Source organism: Brassica rapa, chromosome A04 (assembly GCF_000309985.2).
Source record: "Brassica rapa cultivar Chiifu-401-42 chromosome A04, CAAS_Brap_v3.01, whole genome shotgun sequence".
NCBI lineage: Eukaryota > Viridiplantae > Streptophyta > Magnoliopsida > Brassicales > Brassicaceae > Brassica > Brassica rapa.
Window position 1 is genome coordinate 6,098,438 of NC_024798.2, and position 25,576 is coordinate 6,124,013.

Consider the following 25,576-nt stretch of genomic DNA (forward strand, 5'->3'; position numbering starts at 1 on the left):
ATCTTCACATTCCTTTCCTTTGTTTCCTCTATGATGAAGTCACTAACTATTATTATGGGTTGTACAACTGGAACTTTGGGCATGTCGGGCCTCACATGTAGTCGGAATCCAAGGTTCCTCTCAAGCCTTAACATCATATCTAAAATGAATTTTCTGTCTAATTTTCAACGCCAGTAATGGCCTTGCAGCTGAAATACTTGTCCATACATATTTTTAGGGTAAAATAAAATAGAGCTCTTCGTGATACTACGGAAACATGAAGTTAAGCAGTTGAATAAGGAATAAGGAACAAGGATCAAATGTAGTGTTTTATTGATTAATAGAGCAGGACTTACAAGAGGTCCAGAAGTCCTAGTTATAGTTGCCTATCTATGTAGTCGAATTGTAGAATAGTCGATCCCCCTCTTCTAAGGTTTAGAAGTTCCTTTTATAAGTGTTTGTAGTATAAATCTAGGTTAGATCCTTCCATATCCTGAAATATGAAATGATCCCTCTTTAGAAGAAGTTTTCCATTTTACCCATAGAAACGAGGAAAACAATACCCTGAGGCCGGAAGTCATCTAGGCAGGAGAAGAAGGCCGGCACCCAGCTCTGGGCATGAGGAATGACTTCCTGGATTAATTATCACCAATAATTTTCCTCTTATTTTTTTTTATTTTATGGGTGAATTCGGGAGATAACCTGTGAACTATGGTCAAATGGAGTCCTACCTTCTCAGTAGGTTAATAGATAGTAAGAGCAAGAAATCGCTTCTTGGAGATTTTTCCCGGGTTATCCTGGCCTAGTCCATTTATAAGTCTGGTAGTAGGTGTCTTATCGCGACGGTTCAGGAGAGACTATCTTCTTTAAAGGCACTTTGGCATGGGCCATGCATGACAAGTTTATGTTGAAAGACTTAGAAATTCTACTAAAACTAACGGAGAAGACTTCGCAGCAAATTTCTCAAGAAGTCTTATATCATTAGATAGAAACATTAATGAACATGAATATTGCTAACCAAATAATTATAAGCAATTAACTTATGAATTTCATTTAGGAACTCTAATATTAACAAATACATATGAATTAACAAGAAATTTTAAAAAATCAATTTAAATTTGGAGAAATGACAAGCTTTACAAAAAGAGAAAAAGACTATGATAGCACCAAACCAAGTTTTTGTTCCCAAACTAGCACTCAAGGTTCAAAGTCACAAAAATATGTTTTATTAAAGAGATAAATATACACTTATATCCCTTGGGTTAATTAATCCAAACCTTAGGGTTTAGAGTTAAGGGGGTGGGGTTTTGAAATTAGAGTTTAAAATTTTATAAAATAAAAAATAAAAACTAAAAAATTAAAAATAATATTTAAAAAAACAGTTTCAAAAAGTATTTTTGAATTATAAAAAGAAAAGTTGAAAAAAAAATTCGAAAAAAAATTTATAAAAAAATTATAAAAAATTTCGAATCTGAAAACATATAATCTTAAACTATAAAAAAACATTTTTTTTTTATTTTTTTTCTTTTTATTTTATTTATTTTTATTTATTTTTGTTTGTTTATTTAATTTTAAACCAAGGGTATTAGGGATATTTTACCCTTTAATGAATGTCATTTTTGTGACTTTCTCCTTCTAGTGCTATTTTTGAAACAAAAACTCAAAAGGTGCTATTATTGACAACTGCCCTTACAAAAATTACAGAAGTCTTCCATTTATGTCATTTTGCAATTGCAAATTTACGAACAAAGACTTTTTAAGAAGTGTACTCTACTAGCAGACTTATGAGAAGTCTTCGTTTATAAATATTTCCTTACTTTTATATTTGAATTTTTTTCGATAATCCCAAAGGAGACTTTTAGAGAAGTTTTGGTGGAAGACTTAGAAGTCTGCTTTTATAACCAAAGGTTTGACCATAATCATTGAATAAGACTCAAGTAGACTTCTTGAGAATTTTTCCGCCATAACTTCTCAAGAAGTCTTCTTTTGTATTACCGAAAAAATTCAAATACAAAAGCAAACCTATATTTACAAAGGAATACTTTTCAGAAGTCTGCTAGTAGATCAGACTTTTTAAGAAGTCTTTTGGCGGAAAACTTTTCAAGAAGTCTTCTAATTACTATTGAATTTTTAATTCTTTATCGTCAATTGAAAAACTAACCTACTGAAACTTCTTGACAGATTTCGAAGACTTCATCTAAGTGTAAGACACTTGTCCAAAAGTATTTTGGTAGTAGACTTGTCTGGAAGTATTCTATGAAAAGTTAAATATATGCAAAACTTCGGTCAAGTGCAAAACTGACCTACTTATCAGAGAAATCGTTTTCTTTTTTTTCGTTACCAAGAAAAGTTAGAAGACTACTCTAGAAGTCTTATATAAGAAACACACAAAATAGTCAGTTAAAAAACTAACATATGCATTGACCAGAAGAGAGAAGTCTTCTTCGCGAAACAAATCTGAAAAAAATCAAATATCATTCTTAGATCCAGTACGATTCATGTTTAGCTTCTTCAAGCACACATAACTTCTTAATGAAAGTTATCCATTCGTTAGTGACGAAGAAATATGAACTTGAGTAACTCCAATAAGCTTATAAATTTTGAAATCAAAGATTTGAGATTTTGGAATGAAATGAGACAGAAAGTGAAAGAGAAATGGTTTGTTTCGGGACAGAGGCGACGAGGGTGAATGGGTGTATAAGAAATGAGGATATGAAGATGTAGATGTCAGTATTAGGTACGTTTAGAGCTTGAAATTGGTGGTTCATGGAGGTTGGTGTATTGATGATAATGATAATGTTATAAATAAAAGAAGAATATGAAGATGATGGAGTAAAATAACTATTTTCGAAAAATGGTATTTTCGTGAACAATTTGAACTTCTAGGGTGAATAGGACAAATAAAAATTCCAAAACAAATATGTTGCTTTCGGGGTTAACTTCAAGTTTTAGAATATATTTGCAAACCCCCAACATTTAATTAAAAACAACTTTAATAAATTAATACAAAATTTACAAATTTTCAATGGCATATTTTGTAGTATCCCACATAAAACTAAGGTTAATTTTAAAGTGTACATCTTTTTTTTTGTCGATTGTATTATTAAGCCTTTTAGGCAATGAGAACTACCAAAATAAATATAGGAAAGGGATACACTAGTAGGGCTCCAAAGTAAACTAACACAAATCTATCTTGCGTGTGGAGACCAAAGATTTTTCATATAAAAGCCCCATTTTTGCTTCCGGAATAGTTGAATCTCAAGGGAGATAATCTTCATATTAATCCTAAAACACCACGTTTCAAATTGAATTGGGAACGATTGCCACTTTCTTTTCAATACTCCACCATCCGCAGTAGATCTGTTAATTATTTTTTCTTAACGGTTCAATTGAACCGAAATTTTTGTCTTACAAAATCTATTGGAAGAAACATACAAAAAACAATAAAAACGGTTGCAAAAATTTAAAATAAATTGACAATCAAATAAATCAAGTGATAGAAAGACAAATCAAAGAAAAAGAAGCAAAGCGAATCAATCAAGCCGATGTCGGAGCTATAGAAACCTCCGGCCATCGGCTTGAAACATAAATTCAAAAATAATTGTCGTAGTTTTGTTTTTTTCCTCTTCTGTATCTGTGTTAGGTACTTAAAATACCAACATTATATTCGCACTTGAATATTCATAATTCATATAGATAAAAGGAGGAAGTTATAAAACAGAGAAAATTCAATTCATTACCAAAGAAGACAATACAATTAGATAGTCAAGTCACTGAATAAAAAAAAAAGAGATGGTTCTGCTTCCGAAGCCTCTCATTTTCCTACACGATTTATCTCTCGCCCTCTTCACGGTAATGGTTCACCAGCATCTCTCTATCTTTGTCTCTCTCGCTCTCTGTTTCCTTGTAACAAGCATATATCTCCCAATATATCTTTTTATTTTCTACGAATCAATTGTCTTTTTCATTTTCGTTTATATATATATTATGTAGCACGCTCCTGCCGGTTTGGTTTTTCAGCCATGGTGTTTAGTTTATAAATTGAAGTTCACATTAAGTAAATGTATTGTTCTTAAATCAAACTCAACACCTTAAACATCGTTTTTCTTTAAACTTAAACGTACAAGTCAAATGCGAAATGAACTAAAAAGTTCTCATTTGCATTTGACAATTATACTTTAAACAGATAATTTTAAAGCTTTTTCCCATATAAACGCAGTTTAAGAATATCTTTTAAAACAGTCAAAATTGATGATATATAATGTGAATCTCGTTATCATTGGAACATAGCAAAAAAAAATTCTCATAAATTTCATACAAATTTGACGCTCAGATTGTTCCTTTCTTGTTAATATTATTTGTCTATCTATAGTTCCACGAAGAAGGTCTTAAAGCATCCGTGGATGGTGTGGGGCTAAGCATGTACACTATGTGGAATTCTATGAGGAGTACACTCATAGTTCCAGTGTTCAGGTGTTTAGTGGCTTTGTGTTTGATCATCTCAGTCTTAGTTTCCATAGAAAGTGTTTACATGAATCTCGTAATCCTCTACGTCAAGTTGTTTGGCCGCAAACCAGAGAAAGTCTACAAATGGGAGGAAATGCAGAAAGATATGGAGCTAGGTCACCAAAACTACCCAGTGATTCTTATCCAAATCCCAATGTACAACGAACGAGAGGTTCGTAATTTACCAATACCCATCTATTACTTTATGACTGATATATATATATATAATAAACTACCCAGTGGCTCTTATCAAAATCCCAATGTACAACGAACGAGAGGTTCATAATTTACCAATACCCAACTATTACTTTATGATGATATATATTATATATATATGTTGAACCAATATATATATATATATATTATATATTATATATTATATAACATGCATTAACTTAGGAGTCCGGACCAGAGTTTCGGTAAAAAATAAGATTAAAAAGTAGCAATGGTGAAAACGTTGGCTCCACCATTTGAGTGGATCCAAACTGTCGGGTACTTTTTCCAAAGATTCTTGATGACAGCTAATATTTTTTATAAAAGTACTTTAAATTAATTTTGAATATACTAATTTCACACGGTTCAGTATTTTGTCGGTTAGATAAAATTTTCCATACATTCCAGTAATAAATTTCAGTTAGGTTATTGCACCATATTTTTAAATTCGTAAAAATGTTTTAGAGATTGTGTCTAAGTATATTATTTACAGATATTATTGTTTAGAAATGAATATATAGAAATGTTCTCTTTTTACTCTAAAGAGAAAAAAATTATTCTAAAATAGAATTAGAAAAATATAGAAGAGAAAATAGAATTTTATTAGAGATGATCTAAGTTACGGCCTAGACTCTATTAGTCCGTCGACCTTTATCAAATGCTTAGTTCATCTAGAAGTGGTTAAACATCGTTTGTTACGATTTAGATCCAGAATACACCTCATAAATAAATTTCACACGTGATCAGTCAGTATCATGTGTCCTTTTCTATAATCTTATTCTTTGTGCAAATCTCATTGAGTCCACTCGTTACTCTCTAGCTATGTCTTATCAACATATAGATCCAACACTAGATGTTCTCTCATGTCTTTTACAATATAAGTAATAAGTGGATCGTCGTTTTCAAATGTGACATATTAACTATGTTTTGTAACAAAAAAAATTTAATTATTTTGTTATGAAGAAACTTATTTTTGAATCTGCAGGTATTTGAATTATCTATAGGTGCTGCATGCAGACTAATGTGGCCATCGGATCGACTAATCGTTCAAGTTTTAGACGATTCCACTGATCCGGACATCATGGTTCGTTCTTAATCACCTTCCAACAAAAGTATATGATATATCTCATCTATTGGTTGCGAACCGGTGTACTTGATATAGGGTGCTTCGGGGGGTATAATTTGGCATGAGTCTTTCATATGATGTGTGATATACGCCTGTACCCAATAACCTTGTACACCTTGGAATTTGTCAGGTTTTAACTCGTCTTATCTGAGTTAAAAAAAAATGATTCTCAAAATTTGGGAAGAACTAACCTCATTTCCAATTTATTTTTCTTGTATTTTTAGCTAGGATATCAGGTTTATGGTTTTGTTATGAGGGTTTCTGGTTAGCTTTAGATTGCTTAAAATTAAATTCCTAAATTTGTCATAAAATAAAGGAAATGTCTGAAGAATCCCTTGTATAATGAGAAAAACACATTTCTTTGGATATATGATATTAACATAAAAATATAACCTACATTTTAATTATAGATCATGAATTATACCACAGTTAAATATTATTGAGTCAACTCTTTCCATTGTATATGTGGAAAAATATCAGGAACTGATAAGCACGGAGTGTGCAAAATGGGCAAAAGACATAAACATAAAATATGAAAGGCGAGACAACAGAAATGGCTATAAAGCTGGAGCTCTGAAACATGGCATGAGGCACAGTTACGTCAAGCAATGCAACTATGTAGTCATCTTTGATGCTGATTTCCAGCCGGAGACGGATTACCTTCAGCGCACTATCCCATTTCTTATCCACAACCCTGAGCTCGCTCTCGTCCAAGCCCGGTGGAAATTTGGTATGCACACATATAGACAATAGCAACTACAACAGACTTCTAGTATTATTAATTTGATAAGGAAAGAAAATTTATGGCGCATAACTGTTTATATCAATTACATCAATTACATGCACATGATCATAGTGGCCCAGTGGTTAAAAGATCATCCATAGATTCCAGGCATTGGTTATATTTATAAACAAACGGCTAGTTTTCTCTCTCCAAAGTGATGGATAAGGCGATTTCAGCAACAGTGCCGCTCCTCTCCGCTTCTCACCGGCGTCTTATCAGGCGCCGGCTTCTCAGTCAGTGCTCCGCTCCGTCGCCGGGCACGATGAAGAAGAAAAAGCCCAAGGTTACTCCCAAAAAATCTCCGGCGAAGTCTCCGTCGATTTCGCCCTCGAAGTCCCCACCGAAAGCAAATTTGTTTCCTTTCAAGAAGGATCCAGACCTAGAAGTCCCCTCAGATGTTTTAGATGCCCAAATCGGCGATTTCGCTGATACGGTTGCTCAACAGCTTAGGATTGATGCAGATCTGGCCTCCGATCGAAATGTGGAATCTTCAAGTAAGAAAGAGATCGACGCGTCGTCGTCCAATCCATCTTCCCCCAGTAAGACAGTGATCGACTCTCTAATGTCAGATCCATCTAATCTCAGCAAGACAGAGATCGACCCTCCAAAGTCAGATCCATCTTATCCTCCAACGGTTGCCCCGCTGGAGCCAAACTCTGCTGGTCATACTACTCTCAGGCCTGGATCAGTCAAGGATGGAGAAGCCAATACTTGCGTCGAGCTTGGAATTGAGGATTCTCTCCTTACAGCGAATGCTGAAGCCAAAGCTAACCCCTCCACCCCGCAACCTGATACGGAATCCTCTGTGCTTAGCGTAGATGGGTCGGATATCATGAATGGTTTAGACGCTAGTAATGTTCATTCTGACCAGAAGGAACAACTGTAGAAGAAGGAAGCAACTATTGAAATGACTCCAGCTCTTCCTAGGTCAGGGCCAGAGGAAAAAAATGTAGCAGCAAGCAAATTGAAGGACCCAACGGATGACTGGTGTGCTCGCGCAAAAGGTCTTGGCAAGTGATATATGGTGTTTTATACATCTTGTATATATGCTTTTAAATTGGTTTTCAAGTCTTTATCGAGTCTTCCTAGTCCTTTTGGAGTCATTACAGGTCTGGAGTTGCATTAGATGGGAGATGGACCAGCTGGAACAAAAGAGGCAGAAAATAATGCAATTTGGTGGTTTTCACGCAGAACAGTCTTGATGACTGTTCCGGATAGCGGAGCAACCCGAGTGACTGTTCCGAGTGAGTGTTCCAGCGGCAGAGATTTTTAAGGAAACTACAATCATTACGGGATTTGCCCTAATTATCCCTATTTTCTCTCCCAGCCGCCTGTGGCTTTGATATATCATATTTTCTGTTTCTTTTTATTATTCTACGCTATTCTAGACAGAAGAAAACAATACGAGCCAATCTAGAACTTGAACAACAAGAATAGATAAACCCACTGTCGTGGTGTCTACCAATTTATCAAGCAATCCTAATGCCTAAACTGTCGTTTGGATCTGAGAATGATGACAAGCATTAAGTTCAGATTCAATTGGTTCACGATTCGCCTTAACATCAGCTTTCGTTGGCTAAGGACAAATCGCATATCTATGCTATTTCCAGTAACCTAAAACACTTTTGATGAATAGATTAAACTTGTGATCAGATGCTAAATGGCCAGTTTAACATAAGCAATAAGCATAACAATAGACAGAGATATCAAAGAATAACAATCCTATTTGTGTCTAGCTCATTGATCCATGATCCTTAACACCCTAAACCTAACAAGCGACTACTCAGACATGGACAAAGAAATCACAGAGACAAAGACTGAATAAAACATCATGCAATTCAATAGAATAAGAATAGGGTTCAGGATAATCTTCTCTATGACGAGAGAGATGGAGCCTTCTCCCTTTACAATAAGCAAATCTTCAAATTCTAAAGTCTCCAATGGTTTTCTTCAGTCTAGAATAGCGTAGAATGATAAAAAGAAACAGAAAATATGATATATCAAAGCCACAGGCGGCTGGGAGAGAAAATAGGGATAATTAGGGCAAATCCCGTAATGATTGTAGTTTCTTTAAAAATCTCTGCCGCTGGAACACTCACTCGGAACAGTCACTCGGGTTGTTCCGCTATCCGGAACAGTCATCAAGACTGTTCTGCGTGAAAACCACCAAATTGCATTATTTTCTGCCTCTTTTGTTCCAGCTAGTCCATCTCCCATCCAATGCAACTCCAGACTTGTAATGACTCCAAAAGGACTAGGAAGACTCGATAAAGACTTGAAAACCAATTTAAAAGCATATATACAAGATGTATAAAACACCATATATCAATTCCCCCAGACTTAGATCCTTGTTTGTCCTCAAACAATGTCAAGTATCAAGAACAGGGAGAAAGGTTTGAAAGTGTGGGAACTCTCCTATTCTCAGCAACCATACTTTAACCACGAATCTCTGAACCATACAAGCAGTAAAACTAGGACAACACACCCTTACCGGAACCCCACTGACTGCTGTTCAAAAATTGGCTCCATACTCTTCATCTCAAACCTGAAAAAGCAACACTATCGAGACAGAACTCCCTACATTCATTTAAGAGTAGCGTGAGCTTCTCATCACAGGCATCATTCAGGGTAGACGGTCTAGGTGTGGAACAGGCTATTTAATGGTGGAGTTAAGAGTGTTTAGGAGCTACCATTTCATTGAAGAGGATGCAGGATATCACACAAAATGGCAAGAGAGGATAGATCCATTGATGTCCACAGCCTCTACTCGTTTTTGCTCTATTTGGTGCGACTGTTCTGATGACGGAACATGCAACTGATTGTTCTGCTTTCTACTTTCCTCTACACACTCTTCAATACTTGGTACCAACTTCTTGCTCGACCTTTCCAGTGGCTCCATGTTTCTTTTCTTTCTTCCCCTTCTCCATCACATTAATCTCGTTTTTTTTTTTTTTTTTTTTTGAAGAATGATATGGTGATGTGACGAAGAAGGAGGTAATACATGATCGTTCTGAGTGCCACTGGTGGTTCTGATTTTGCAACCATTCTGGTTCTCCACCCCTGCTCTTACGCAGTTCATTGGTTATGGAGCGGTTGCTCCCTTAATCTGCTTGTTCTCCTTTCTGACATAATTTCTGCAGCAGTAACGAGTAGGAGGCTGCATTGATCCTTTCCTCTCCGACCTTTTTGCACATATCTGCACATATGTTTTTCAGTGCTCATATGTGCAGATATGTGCAAAAAGGTCGGAGAGAAAAGGATCAACGCAGCCTCCTACTCGTTACTGCTGCAGAAATTATGTCAGAAAGGAGAACAAGCAGATTAAGGGAGCAACCGCTCCATAACCAATGAACTGCGTAAGAGCAGGGGTGGAGAACCAGAATGGTTGCAAAATCAGAACCACCAGTGGCACTCAGAACGATCATGTATTACCTCCTTCTTCGTCACATCACCATATCAGTCTTCAAAAAAAAAAAAAAAAACGAGATTAATGTGATGGAGAAGGGGAAGAAAGAAAAGAAACATGGAGCCACTGGAAAGGTCGAGCAAGAAGTTGGTACCAAGTATTGAAGAGTGTGTAGAGGAAAGTAGAAAGCATAACAATCAGTTGCCTGTTCCGTCATCAGAACAGTCGCACCAAATAGAGCAAAAACGAGTAGAGGCTGTGGACATCAATGGATCTATCCTCTCTTGCCATTTTGTGTGATATCCTGCATCCTCTTCAATGAAATGGTAGCTCCTAAACACTCTTAACTCCACCATTAAATAGCCTGTTCCACACCTAGACCGTCTACCCTGAATGATACATGTGATGAGAAGCTCACGCTACTCTTAAATGAATGTAGGGAGTTCTGTCTCGATAGTGTTGCTTTTTCAGGTTTGAGATGAAGAGTATGGAGCCGATTTTTGAACAGCAGTCAGTGGGGTTCCGGTAAGGGTGTGTTGTCCTAGTTTTACTGCTTGTATGGTTCAGAGATTCGTGGTTAAAGTATGGTTGCTGAGAATAGGAGAGTTCCCACACTTTCAAACCTTTCTCCCTGTTCTTGATACTTGACATTGTTTGAGGACAAACAAGGATCTAAGTCTGGGGGAATTGATATATGGTGTTTTATACATCTTGTATATATGCTTTTAAATTGGTTTTCAAGTCTTTATCGAGTCTTCCTAGTCCTTTTGGAGTCATTACAGGTCTGGAGTTGCATTGGATGGGAGATGGACCAGCTGGAACAAAAGAGGCAGAAAATAATGCAATTTGGTGGTTTTCACGCAGAACAGTCTTGATGACTGTTCCGGATAGCGGAGCAACCCGAGTGACTGTTCCGAGTGAGTGTTCCAGCGGCAGAGATTTTTAAGGAAACTACAATCATTACGGGATTTGCCCTAATTATCCTTATTTTCTCTCCCAGCCGCCTGTGGCTTTGATATATCATATTTTATGTTTCTTTTTATCATTCTACGCTATTCTAGACAGAAGAAAACCATTGGAGACTTTAGAATTTGAAGATTTGCTTATTGTAAAGGGAGAAGGCTCCATCTCTCTCGTCATAGAGAAGATTATCCTGAACCCTATTCTTATTCTATTGAATTGCATGATGTTTTATTCAGTCTTTGTCTCTGTGATTTCTTTGTCCATGTCTGAGTAGTCGCTTGTTAGGTTTAGGGTGTTAAGGATCATGGATCAATGAGCTAGACACAAATAGGATTGTTATTCTTTGATATCTCTGTCTATTGTTATGCTTATTGCTTATGTTAAACTGGCCATTTAGCATCTGATCACAAGTTTAATCTATTCATCAAAAGTGTTTTAGGTTACTGGAAATAGCATAGATAGGCGATTTGTCCTTAGCCAACGAAAGCTGATGTTAAGGCGAATCGTGAACCAATTGAATCTGAACTTAATGCTTGTCATCATTCTCTGATCCAAACGACAGTTTAGGCATTAGGATTGCTTGATAAATTGGTAGACACCACGACAGTGGGTTTATCTATTCTTGTTGTTCAAGTTCTAGATTGGCTCGTATTGTTTTCCTGAATAGTTGTGTAGCTCATGATCCTAAGTATCCCAATGAATCACCCTGAACCTAGCTCTTTTAATCATCTGAAAACCTTTTAACTAGTCTTTTATTTTCTGTTATAATACCTCAATCTTAAAACCCCCATATTGTTTTAGCTTAATATTGATCCTATAGAAATAAAGTGTAACAGTTGGTCTCTGTGGATTTGATCCTAAAGTGCTACATCGACATACCATTCGATTGTGGTAGTGTGCACATTAGGTTAATTGGTGTGCGTATGCACGTAATATCAGCAAGCGGTTGTCAAGGAAAGGAGAAGCTTTCACACTGCCCTCGGGAGAAGCTTGCATCAAGATTCCGAACTCTGTTCTAGAGAAGAACCGGAAATCTTGGGAACCTTTTGTCTTGGGTCAGTTCTATTCCGACCCCCCTCCCAAGGCACTTTGCATAACATTGTTAACGGTATTTGGAGCAAGCAATACCGTGACATTGCGGTGTCGAAGATGGAGGGTTTCTCCTTTCTCTTCAGGATCCCAAATGTCGCAACTCGGACCAGGGTAATCAACCAACGTCTGTGGCAGATCGAAGGTCAGACAATGTTTGTTGACAAATGGGAACCCGGAATCGAGCAGGCAAAACCAGAACTCACCTCAGCGCCTATCTGGTTAGAGCTACGGAAAGTGCCTTTCCAGTTCTTTAACGAAGATGGACTGGAGCGGATAGCTGGTCTAGTGGGGCACCCTAAGTATCTCCACCCAATGACAGCCAACAAAACAAACCTTGAGGTTGCTAAAGTGCTCACGATCATTGATCCCAGAAAGCCTCTCCCTGAAGCCGTGAATGTTCAATTTGACTCAGGTGTGATTAGTAGGGTCTTGGTTTCGAGCCCTTGGATGCCTCCGGTCTGCGAGCTATGTAAGGAGATTGGACATGCTTCAAGACGCTGCCCTTCCCTGTCAAAAACATGCTCTCATTGCAAATCCAAGAATCATGCTCTCGCTAACTGCCCCCAAAAGCAGCAGAAGGAGCCTGCAGGGAGGAAGACAAGGCGAGGTAGATCAAAGAACAAGCAGCAGTGGAAAGTAGTAGAGCCTAACACTGAAGTTAATAAAACCAATCCCGCTCAGCCCACTAAAGCTGTCAAGGCGCATAAAGAGGCTGTTCACACGGAGATTGTTCTTCACTCTAGTCTTGGGAATCAAAAGGATCAAGCAACTGGCGAAACCAGTAGTACTCCCTACTACCTTCGTTCAGTACGACACATAAGTCTTTCTGGTGCCTCCCGATCCACTAACTCTGAGGTTCAACCGGATTCTTCGGATGTGGAGTCGTCTGATTCAGAGCTTGAAGAAGGTGAATTTAGTAAGCATGAGGATGACTTCCAGGTTGTTCGGAACAAGAAAATTTTCTCGGGTTTGAAAGGTAGCAGGGGCAAGGGCCCCAAACACTAATTTTTAATGTCGACGGATGTTTTTTGTTGGAATGTACGCGGGCTCAATAAGTATAGTCACCGCAGCGGATTAAATAAATGGTGTAAGAAGAACTCTCCCCTTTTTGGTGGTATTTTGGAGACTCATGTCAAGCAACCAAAGATGAATAAATTTGTCTCCCAGCTCTTCCCGGGATGGTCTGCTGAAGACAACTATGGTTTTTCGGATCTCGGTAAAATATGGATGATCTGGCATCCCTCTCTTTTGGTCACTATTATCTCCAAATCTCTACAGATGATCACCGCGGAAGTCATCTGGCCTTCCGTCTCTCACCCCACGAGCTACATATCTATTGTATATGCTTCAAATGATCCTGAGGAGCGGTCTACTCTATGGTCTGAAATCACAGCCCTTGCTACGTCTAATGATATGGATAGTAAGCCATGGATGATCTTTGGTGACTTCAATCAAATAAGGGACCCTGTGGAGCACTCTTTACCTCCGACCCTCACTATGGACAAGAGGATTAGAGATTTTAATCAGTGTCTTTCAGATACTAATCTAGATGATCTCAACTTCAGGGGAACAACCTTCACATGGTGGAATAAAAGGAAGCTTACGCCGTTGGCAAAGAAGCTAGATAGATGTCTTGTTAATGATGAGTGGTACTCGGCTTTTCCTTCATCAGTGGCCTTCTTTGGCAGTCCAAGCTTTTCTGACCATGCAGTAATTTCTGTCTTGTTGGAGCCAGGCAGGACAAGATCTAAGAAACCGTTCAGATTTTACAACTACCTCCTGCAGAACCCTGACTTCCTGGTCATTATTTGTACTAGCTGGTTTGCTTTCAATGTTACAGGATCCGCAATGTACAGAGTGACTCAGAAGCTAAAGCTCTTAAAGAATGTAATCAGGAAGTTTAGCAAACAGAACTACTCTGGTATTGAGAAGAAAACAGCACTGGCTCATGAGAAATTGCTTCTGGCACAAGAGGTGATGCTGTCTAATCCGTCAACCTTAAATGCCTCCGCTGAGATCAGTGCATTACAGGACTGGGAAGAGCTATCAGCCGCTGAAACTGCCTTCTTCTTCCAGAGATCCCACATCAACTGGCTCTCTCTTGGAGATGGTAGCACCAGGTTATTCCATAGATACGCGGCCTCGAGACAAGCTATGAATCATATTCATTTCTTGTTCTCAGAGACAGGGGAACGAATAGATTCCCAGGCGGGAATACAGAACCTGTGTGTTGATTACTTCTCAGACCTCCTTGGTAGTCCGGTTCCGCAACCTATGTTCATCCATAGTGACTTAGATATGCTATTTGATTTTAAATGCTCAACGGATCAAGCTTCAGGATTTGAGAAGGACTTCACAGCGGAGGACATTAGGGAAGCCTTCTTCTCCTTACCCAAGAACAAATCAGGAGGACCGGATGGATACTCAGCGGAATTCTTTACATCTTCATGGTCTATCATCGGCCCTGAAGTAACTGAAGCCATCATGGAATTCTTTTGAACTGGTTGTCTGTTGAAGCAGTGGAACTGCGCAAACCTGGTCCTGATTCCCAAGAAGACTAACGCATCACTAACAACGGATTTCAGACCCATATCTTGCCTTAACACGGTTTATAAGGTCATATCAAAGCTTTTGGCTTCACAGTTGCAAGAGATTCTACCGCTCATGATCTCGAAAGCCCAATCTGCTTTCCTTCCGGGTCGTCTCTTAGCGGAGAATGTGCTCTTGGCTACTGATCTCGTTAATGGTTATAACTCGCAGAACATCTCTCCCCGGGGAATGCTGAAAGTGGACCTAAGGAGAGCATTTGACTGTGTGCGCTGGGACTTCATTCTGGCATCTCTCAGGGCGCTGGCCATACCGGAAAGATATATTCGATTGATTGAGGAATGTCTATCTACGGCTTCTTTCTCGGTTTCGGTCAATGGGGTCTCAGTTGGCTTCTTCAAAAGCACCAAAGGTATTCGCCAAGGAGATTCCTTATCGCCTTACCTATTCGTGCTGGCCATGGAATGTCTCTCTCGATTATTACTCTCACGCTATGACGCAGGCTACATAGGTTACCACCCTAGAACCGAAGAGCTTAAGATCTTGCACCTCATGTTCGCTGATGACGTTATGGTATTCTTCGATGGTACGGCCAACAGTCTCCATGGAATTTCAGAGTGTCTGGACGATTTTGCTTCTTGGTCAGGCCTACACATAAACACGACTAAAACAGAGTTATTCACAGTAGGATCTGACCAGAGTGAATCAGTTGCCATCACTAGATATGGGTTGACCCCAGGAAAGTTCCCTATCAGGTACCTCGGTCTTCCGCTTACCAGCCGCAAGCTGAAAATCTCTGAATACGCGCCATTGATGAGTAAGATCACCACCAGGCTGCAGTCCTTGTCTGCTAAACTCCTATCCTTCTCGGGAAGACTGCAGCTGCTGAAGACGGTTATCTTCGGGATAGTAACTTTCTGGATCTCAGCGTTCATTCTCCCAAAGGGATGTATCAAGAGTATCGAGTCTCTTTGTTCTCGGTTCTTATGGTCAGGCAATATTGAGAAGAGGAGCATAGCTAAGGTAGCATGGACAACAGTATGCCTTCCCAAAGATGAAGGAGGCCTTGGGCTTAGAAGCTTCACTGTATGGAATCAGGTCCTCTGCCTTAAGTTTATTTGGATACTGCTTTCAAATACTCCCTCGCTTTGGGCTGACTGGCACAGAAGCACGCACTTGAACGATAAATCTTGCTGGACCATATCGGCGTGTGCTACTGACTCGTGGGCCTGGAGGAAACTGCTAGACTTAAGACCCCTTGCTATCCGTTTCTGTAAGTCTCGGATAGGTAATGGTCTCAATAATAGTTTTTGGTTCGATGCTTGGACGCCTATGGGTCAGCTCATTACCCACATTGGACCAAGGGCTCTCAGAATCAGGAAGAACGCGGTTGTTGCAGACGCAATCAGAGATTCATCATGGACTCTTCCTCACCCAAGATCCCAGGAGGAAGTGCAATTACATGCTTATCTTACTACTCTTCCATTGCCTCTTATTGTCGATGCTCCTGATAAATATGAATGGGTTGTGGGTGATTATCCTTTTCGTGATTTCAGGTTTGCTGCTACGTGGGAAGCGCTACGACCGAGACAAGATAGCAAAGACTGGGTGGATATAGTCTGGTTCAAGGGATCAATACCGAAGCACAGCTTCAACATGTGGATTGCGAATTATGACAAGCTTCCAACGAGAGCAAGACTTGCGGAATGGGGCCTACCTGTCTCTCCCTTATGCGCATTCTGCTCCCGGGGGGATGAAACTAGAGACCACGTACTACTCTCTTACGAGTTTAGTCAAGACATTTGGAGGGAGGTCCTACTCAGATGCAGGACGTCACTTACAAGGTTCACCAACTGGTCGGAGCTCCTGTCGTGGATCAGAGCTTCAGCATCAAAGGAGCTATCTATTCTCAGGAAGATAGCAGTTCAGACTGTCGTTTATCACCTATGGAAACAGAGAAATAACCTCATCCATAACCAGACTTTACTCACGATTGCTGCGCTCTTCCATGGGATCGACAGGGAGATTCGCAACATCATCTCCGCAAGGAGAACCAGGAAGCACTTTGGATCCCTCATGGTTATGTGGCTGAGATAATTGGGTTCAGGGTTGGTTGTAGGCTGAGATATTGCCTTTCAGTTTGTAGTTTAATGATCCATCTTGTTTTTTATTTCTTTTTGCCAAGATGGTTCGGACATAAGATCTTCTTGTAAAATCTTCTATTCATTTATGATATTTACAGTTTAGCAAAAAATAGATTCCAGGCATTGGACTTGAGTCTTGACTTCCGTTTGAAATTTTCCGCTGATAAAGAAAATTTTACCCTTGAAATTTGAGATAAACCTTAACGTGAATGAAGATCGTGATACATGATTCGGTCATGCAGTGAACGCGAACACATGTTTGTTGACAAGGATGCAAGAGATGTCGCTCAACTACCATTTCATGGCAGAGCAGCAATCTGGATCCACGAGACATGCTTTCTTTGGCTTTAATGGTAAATAAAAATTGTACCCAAAAACAATTTTGCTTAAAATATATTATACAAGCGTATTTGTATATGCAGGAACGGCGGGAGTATGGAGAATCGCAGCGATGGAAGAAGCCGGAGGATGGAAAGACCGGACGACAGTAGAGGACATGGACTTGGCAGTTCGTGTTGGTCTTCTTGGCTGGAAGTTTGTTTTCATAAATGATGTCGAGGTACTTTATTTTTTCTCTTTTAATTTTTATTGCTGCAATATTTTTACTGGAATCTCTTTAAAAATAAATAAATATATTTTTACTTCAATGCATTTGTTTAAAACGCCAAAGTTTGGTGTTTGCAGTTTTGCGTTTACATGTCACAGATTTTATATAACATTTAACATTTAAAAAACAAAAGAATTTAAGTCTTGGTTAAAATATTCATTAAAACTATATGATAATACGTTTCAAAAAATATTAACCTAATAATTATTAGGAATAAGTAACCTACGTTAAAAATTCAAATGAACCTTAAGTAATATATAAAAAGTTAGAGTCAATTCACTTACTACCAATTATATTATCTATATAATATTCAATTTATCATTCTGTAGATACAAGTTAATTAATGCCAAAATCTTTTTTTTTGATTCTAGACCCCAAAAGTTATTTTTTTTATTTCTATTCTTCTACCCATAATTAGTATTGGGATTTATCCCGATTTTGTGATATCATTAGCAAGTGACAAGGTTGAATCCATTTTATCTAATTATTTTTATGGATAGTTTTTATGAAATGAAAAAAAAAACATGAAATTAAAAAGTCTTTGATTTTTGTATTGCGAGAACCTTTTGAATTATTGTAAATCAAACAAGATAAGATAATAGCTGAATAATAATCAGTTTAGGAAACATAACATATTCCAATAATAATAGCTGAATAATGAAACGGTAGAATCAACGAAACAAGGAAAACTCAGATGCTGAACAGATTTTTAAATTGATATTTGTTATAGAACGCCAATAAGTTACTCGTTAGTAGATAATTAAGTTTTGTTTATATTGTGTCCATTTGCATATCGCTATTAAATAAAATGCTTATAATCATTGTAAAACAAAAATAACTGCGGTCGGTTGTAGGTGAAAAGCGAGCTACCAAGCCAATTCAAGGCCTTTAGATTCCAGCAACACCGGTGGTCTTGTGGTCCAGCAAATCTCTTCCGGAAAATGACGATGGAAATTATTCACAACCAGGTATTTTTCTTTTTATCTGAAAAACTACGTCAAAAACCACAACCAGGTTTTTGCAACTTACTTTATTTTATCTTTGGGTGTACGTTTTGGCACAATTCCCAACTACCCTTTGTGTTTTTTTGCTGGCTTGCCACTAGAACAATTTTTTTTATTAATCTAGAAACATATCAAATTTAGGAAAAAGTCTAGACTGATCCCAAAATAGAGGTGAAATTTACGCATTGGCATTTTTTCGAATATATAAATGAGGTTTAAAATATAGATTTATATCGGCATGTTCATGTATGTTTAGTGAAAAAGTTTTAGAGAAATTCTCTAAGATAGTATTTAATGAAGAAAATGACCAAAATAAATTTTATTAAAACGTAAAAATATTTTTTTTTTAGGATTAACTAATATATATTTAGGGTTTAGAGTTAAGGGATATAGTTTTTGGGATAAAGTTTCAAATTTTGAAAAATAAAAAATAAATATTAAAAATTTCAAAATAAAAATAGACTATTTTGGTCTTTTTTTTAGATCTATTTTGTGACAAAAACCAAACAAAAAATACTATTGAGAAAATTACCCAAAAGTTTTTAGAAGGAACGGGTATGGTATTTCAGTTTTTATCCACGAAAATTAAATAAAGATAAAAGTTAAAAATGATTAGTCACATTAATGTCATTGGGGATACATAGGGTTCTCTGCGTCATTATATTTTATTTAGGATTATGAGATATAACCAAACCAATGACAAGGTTACGCTTATTCGGTTTTGTATGGTCTGGTTTTAAGAGCTATTAATAGTTGAATTAGTTTGATACCGTCTAATAGTGTTGAATCAATTGCTGATATACTCTTGATCCAAAAATTCTATTCTCATATACTCATCTCTTTTAATTCTTTTCTTTTTCATTTATTTTTAATTCAAAAAATAAGTAGAAATCCAATTGACCCCTTTGATGAATTCACTTATTTTTGGAACATACCATTTAATCTAATTCAACTTCGTTCTCCTAAATTATAAATCCACGTTTATTTTTCTCATTCTCTTTTATCGTCTTCAATTTTATTCTCTCTCTAGTGTTTTTCTTTTTCTTCTCATTTTTCTCTTCTTCTTCTTTCTCCTCCTTCTCTTTATTCTTCTCCCCCTCCGCCTATTTCTCTTCCTCTTTCTTCTCCTCTGTTTCTGCTTCTTTTTTGTGTTCCTCTTCTGTTTTCTCTTCATCTTCCTACTCTGCCACCTTTTCCTCCTCCTTCATCTCCGCTTGTTCCTCTACCTCATCTTTATTCGTCTCTGCATATTCCTCCATCTGTTCTTTCTGTCATCTTCGATCTACTTTTTTGTATTTTCGATTTTTAAAATCTAGAAAAACAGATATCAAAATAGAACACGAAAGTAAAACTACAAATCCAGAAAAAACAGTTTTACTAAGTTATACTAGCGTGTAACTTGGTAAAACTGTATAGCTAGGTTATAGTTTTACCAAGTTGTACCTTCACAAATGTATAACTTAGTAAAACTAGGACATAGTTATACTAAGTTTGTACTTCGGCAATGGTGTAACTTGATTAAACTTGGTTTTTAGTTTTACTGAAATTCAAAATTCAAATTTTGAATTTGATATCCAAAATTCAAAATTTAACTTTTCAATTGAGGAGGGAAAACGTAAGGGCAAAATGGGAAATCTCTTATTTCATTAAGAGTAGAGAGTATGTTAGAATTTGTAAGAGTATGCCAGAATAAATTTTGTCTCATTAAGAGTATTTGAGATTATGACTCAGTAGTGTTGGGTTCATGTGTAGCCTGTTCTGGGCATATGTATGACATATTTCTGCAAATGGTTTGGGACACAAAAAACGGATTTTATATTTTTGGACAACAATTTTAAAATATTAGTAGATTGTGATCTGTAGTTTCAAAGGGCATGATAATTTTTTGGTGAAAACTTAATATAATGTCATTTTCTCTTTATTTGAAGTGAGCATAGCATACAATTTTTAACCGAAATCCGAACCAAAATACCTATCAGTATCTGGTCCGAAATGTAAGAAATACTAGAATGGATCTTGTAGAGTTGTACAAAACATATTCGAACCCGAAGTATTATTAGCCGAATCTGAAAAGATAACCCAAAAAACCCTATAACTGATTTAAATCTCCCAATTAATCACAAATGTAAATATTTAAAACATAAATATTTATTTAAAATAATCAATTATATATTTATTTTGAAATGATAACTAAAATAAGCATTTAAATTTTAAATAAGTACCTTAAATACCCAATTCTATATAAATATGTATTTATTTCTTATGTTTTGCTTTTAAAATTTAGATTTAATTTTGGATATATCCAAATCAAACCAATATAACCCAACTCCCTACGGTGTATGGTTACTTTATGGTTTTTAGGATATGATACAAATTAGATCCAAAACCGATGTGTTATATCTGAACCCAATCCGTACTTACAAATTTACTTGAATGAACCCTAGGATGTGATATAAATTATAACCAAAATTCAAAATACCCAACCCGTATCCGAACGGTTACCTGAACGCCCAAGCCTAACTTAAAGTGTGTTTTATGTTTTGTTCAGATAGCTTTATATTTGATAAATATTTTACATGTTTGTTGTAATAACCCATAAACTATATTTATAAAAATATAAATCATAAAATGTTCCATCTTATCATTAAATATTAATAATAGCTAATTATTAATATTTATTTTATCAAATATATGTATATATAAATCTAATAACAAAACATAAAACATTATTTGTTAATATAAATTTAATAGATTATATAGATTAGTTATTTAGTGCTAATATAAATTTAATTCATTATTTTTAAAATAATGGATTAGTTATTTAGTTCCTTAATTTTAGTCTAGGGTATATATTTAATAATAATTAAATTAGTTATAAATATAAATAATAGGAAATGTAGTTAATTGTAATGGTCCAACCTAGAATATTTAGTAGATAAAAATTGCTTATATTTTAATAGTATTGATTTAGCTTTTATTAAGGACAAAATTCAAAATATTGACCACTTTAAGAAATAGTTCTTACTATTGTTGAGTCAATTATGAATTCATGGTTGTTATTTAAGATAAATTGAACTATTCATTGATTTTCTTATATATTTTTATAATATTATTTGAAAAGTTAGTTTTTTACGTGTTGGGTTCATATTTATTCTTACGATAATCAATGTATCTTTAATGAATTAAAAGTATTATGACTAATTTCCACTATTAATATTTCTATTTTATTGTTTAATTAGTAACATTCAATATCATTTTTCAATAAAAGTGTTTATTTAATATTAAGAGTAATTTATTATTAAGTAACAAAATTTAGAATATTGGATGTGATATTGACTGTATACATTTCCAAACTGATGTAACAAAATTATAAGTTATTAATTGCTATTACATTTTAAAATTCTAACTGACTGATGGATTTTCAATAGTCTACAAGTTAGATTCGTTTATGTAATGTGAACCAAATTTTAACCCCAAAACAACATATATTGAATTATATGTATTTTTTAAAAAAAATATTCAAAAATTTAGTTCAATTTTAACTCCAAAAAACATATATTAAATTATACGTATTTTTAAAAATAAAATATTTAAAAAAATCAGTTCAATTTTTTATCAAAAATGTATAAAAGTGAAACCCATAAACAACTGTAGTTCAATTTTTAAGACAATATTTGGAATTCAATATGCGTAAAATAAATATCCATAATGTGCATACATTTTCAGAATATTACTGGTTATGTATGCTAATGCAACTCTAAAGTCATTAACACTATACATTTTTTTCATAAATTAACATATATCTATTTGTACTAAATTTTCTAAAACATATTTGTAAATCTAAGTTGATGAACCAAAATTAAAAATAATCAGATATTATCTAATTATAACCAATAAATTATGGTTCATTTGTTACGAGTAGATGTAACTTAAAATATACCCAAAACTTTAACTGACCATATGGATCAGGGAAATCGGCTAATTCCTACATCAACAAGGATCAACGGTCCCGATCAGTACATAAACATGTTACCTGTGCGAAAACATACATCAACTAGTATAAAATTTAATTTTCATACATGAACTTTCAAAATTTGGTTTTATCATACATTGACCTAATTTCCGTTAGTCAAACGTTGAGTTGTCGTTAACCGGTAATAGAAAACCGGCTAATTCCTACAACAACAGGGACCAATGATACATATCAATACATAAACACTTTACTTGTGCAAAAACATACATCAACTAATACAAAATTCAAATTCAATACATGAACTTTTGAAATCTGGTTTTAACATAAGCTAAAGCTTGATATTTACCTAACTTCAACTAGTCAAATAATATCGAAGATAAATTGTCTGTCACGTATTGATTAAGTAAGGTTTTTAATGTATTATGTGGTAATTAAACTGTATTACGCGGTAATTGAATGAGAAAAATAAATCATGTATGTCAAACGATTTTTTTTGTGTGTAATTTATTAGTTAGTTTTTCTTTTTAATTTTTTCTTCAACTTTTACGACAACAGAAAACACTAACACCAAAAAAATGAAAGAAGACAAAATTGAACAAAGAGAAAAGAGAATTTCTTCGATAAGCTAAACATTTTCATTTCTCTCTGTCAATTACTACGTACTATGGTTTAATTATCACATAATACAATAAAAAACTTTACTTAATCAATACATGACATACCATTTATTTTCGGTATTATTTGACTAGTGGAAATTAGGTAAATCTATTTTATTAAATTTAATTACAAAATAAAACTAACATTATTTTCAACAGATTTATTACATCTTTTCTTTCCTTATTTTCACTCAACTTAACTACTTTATTAATTGCATTTTTTTCAAATAATTTGACAGCATGTCTTATAAAAATATAAAACAGAACTTACCTATTTTTAAGTGTTTTATTATATCTTTTACATTTTTTTATACTTCTTAAATACTTCATTAAGATATGGATATCAAGTATACGGTTGGGTATGGATTGGTTCTTTCGGATATCGAATTTTTTTTAGGTTTTGAAATTATGCTTTGTTCGGGTATTATAAAATTTTGGGTGAGATTCGAATAGGGTCTTTCAGATCCGGATGGCTTTGGTTTTTATGTATAGGAACATAATAATTAACAAAAATTTATATATTTAGGAATGTCACTAAACAATTTATAAAAAAAATAACAACAAATATTCGCACGGACGCGCATGTCAAGCTTTAGTGTATGTTAAAAACAGATTTCGAAAGTTCATGTATTGAATTTAAATTTTGTATTAGTTGATGTATGTTTTTGTACAGGTGAAGTGTTTATGTATTGATCTGGACCATTGATCACTGTTGATGTAGGAATTAGCCGATTTTCTGTTACTGGTTAACGACAGCTCAACGTTTGACAAACGGAAATTAAGTCAATGTATGATAAAACTAAATTTTGAAAGTTTGCGTATGAAAATTAAACTTTCTAGTAGTTGATGTATGTTTTCGCACAGGTAACATGTTTATGTACTGATCGGGACCGTTGGTCCTTGTTGATGTAGGAATTGGCCTAAAATCAAATATTCAATTAAGATAAAAATGATATTTAACCATTTTATTCATTTTTAATATATTAAGCACACACAAATCTTTGCAAAATATTAATCAGTTAATAAAATTTTATTATTTTGTAAATATTTAAATCCATGCATGAACATGGAAAAATATTAGTAATCAAGTAAGAAAAGTGTACGATTCATAAAAATAAACTTTTCAATTAACGCGTCTGGCCCTCTATGTAATTGGTCTCTCGTAAAATATGAAAAACAAATTGCTCAAAATAAATGAATACACTACAAGATTTTGATGCTCTTAATACTTTTTGACACTTAAAACTGATGTTATATCAGCTTTACCTTCGAGTGAGTCTTGCTAACTAACATTGATGATACACAGAGAGTAAAGATCTGGAAGAAGTTTTATGTGATCTACAGCTTTTTTTTCCTAAGGAAGATCATGATTCATTCCTTCACTTTCTTCTTCTACTGTGTCATTCTTCCTATAAGTGTATTTGTTCCCGAAGTCAAAATTCCAAATTGGGCAACTATATACGTTCCTTCTGTCATCACCCTTCTCAGTGCCATTGCCACCCCGAGGTTAGTACTATTTCTTACAAACACCACAATTTGTTTTTGTCAGCTCAACCACCCAATTTATTCACTCTATATATGACCTTAATTACCTTTTCTAAAATAAAGTATCGGTATATGCCCACAGATCATTCTACCTCTTGATTTTTTGGGTCTTATTCGAAAATGTAATGGCTATGCACCGGGCCAAGGGAACACTCATTGGCTTATTCGAAGGTGGGAGAGTTAATGAATGGGTTGTCACCGAGAAATTAGGAGATTCTGTTACCACTGAGCTACTCCCTCAGTCGCGAAAGCCTCGCTACGGATTTCTCGAAAGGTAATTCAATCGAAAGAAAAAAAAGATTCTATTAACGTACTTAAATTCTTACATAACCATTCTCCATGGTTTCCATCTTTTTATTTGTCGCAATGGATTAGCAACCTATTAAATTTATTCGGGCAGTGCCATCCACATACTTGCTGCCGGTAAACAAAATATATTGAACAATTAAGATAAAAAGGCCTAATTTAAAGTTAAAAATTTATCCCAATTGTGGGCTTTAGAGTTTTCTTTTGAGGTTAAGAATTTCCGATTTGGATTTTAGTGTTTAATGATTAAAGTTCGGTATTAGATTATTGTTTACATTTTTATTTTTAAGAATTGTATACATTTTTCTTAATAAATATGGTGTGTTTTGTGTTGTTGCAGAGTAAATTCAAAAGAGATGGTGATGGGTATATATATATTGTGTTGTGCATGCTACGACTTTTTCTTCGGAAACGCATTTTTATATTTATATCTCTTGATGCAAGCTGCAGCCTTTCTCATCTCCGGAGTTGGTTTTGTTGGATCTTAACGGTCTCATTTGAAAATAGTCTACTGCTAGACACTCATAGTAAAGAAAGAACGTGATAGTCATTCTCATGTACTGATATATGTGTAATAATTTGTCTAAAATGTGATAATGTATAATATTATTATTTGGTTTCCAACAACATTTTCAAGTTCCAACTGATGACTATCCACTACAAAAAAAGAAGTAGATTGTATCACTTAAATTGAATCACAAAAATAAGTGATTTTAATTTAAATT

General features: G+C 35.2%; 1 protein-coding gene across 4 annotated transcripts; it reads left to right on the top strand.

Moving 5' to 3' along the window:
- Nucleotides 1-1,676: 1,676 nt before the first annotated feature.
- LOC103863632 (probable glucomannan 4-beta-mannosyltransferase 15) lies at nt 1,677-25,494 on the top strand. 4 transcript variants are annotated; one of them, XM_009141379.3, is made up of 10 exons: nt 1,681-3,837; nt 4,352-4,657; nt 5,684-5,782; nt 6,305-6,554; nt 17,003-17,113; nt 17,183-17,319; nt 18,222-18,335; nt 24,307-24,506; nt 24,628-24,819; nt 25,192-25,494. In XM_009141379.3, exons 1-10 carry the CDS (start codon nt 3,772-3,774, stop codon nt 25,337-25,339), a joined length of 1,623 nt encoding a protein of 540 aa, XP_009139627.1. In that variant the 5' UTR covers nt 1,681-3,771; the 3' UTR covers nt 25,340-25,494. The 4 variants fall into 4 exon arrangements, with proteins under 4 accessions (XP_033146612.1, XP_009139627.1, XP_009139628.1 ...); XM_009141380.3 differs by having other exon boundaries at nt 3,495-3,831; XM_033290721.1 differs by lacking the exon at nt 4,352-4,657 and having other exon boundaries at nt 1,677-3,831.
- The last annotated feature ends 82 nt before the right edge of the window (nt 25,495-25,576 follow it).

What these genes read in the sequence shown, in the direction of transcription:
- LOC103863632 (XM_009141379.3), top strand. Translation starts at nt 3,772, where the DNA reads ATGGTTCTGCTTCCGAAGCCTCTCATTTTCCTACACGATTTATCTCTC. An exon ending in AGTGCCATTGCCACCCCGAG is followed by an intron (nt 24,507 to 24,627) that starts GTTAGTACTATT and finishes ATATGCCCACAG; the next exon opens with ATCATTCTACCTCTTGATTT. An exon ending in CGCTACGGATTTCTCGAAAG is followed by an intron (nt 24,820 to 25,191) that starts GTAATTCAATCG and finishes GTGTTGTTGCAG; the next exon opens with AGTAAATTCAAAAGAGATGG.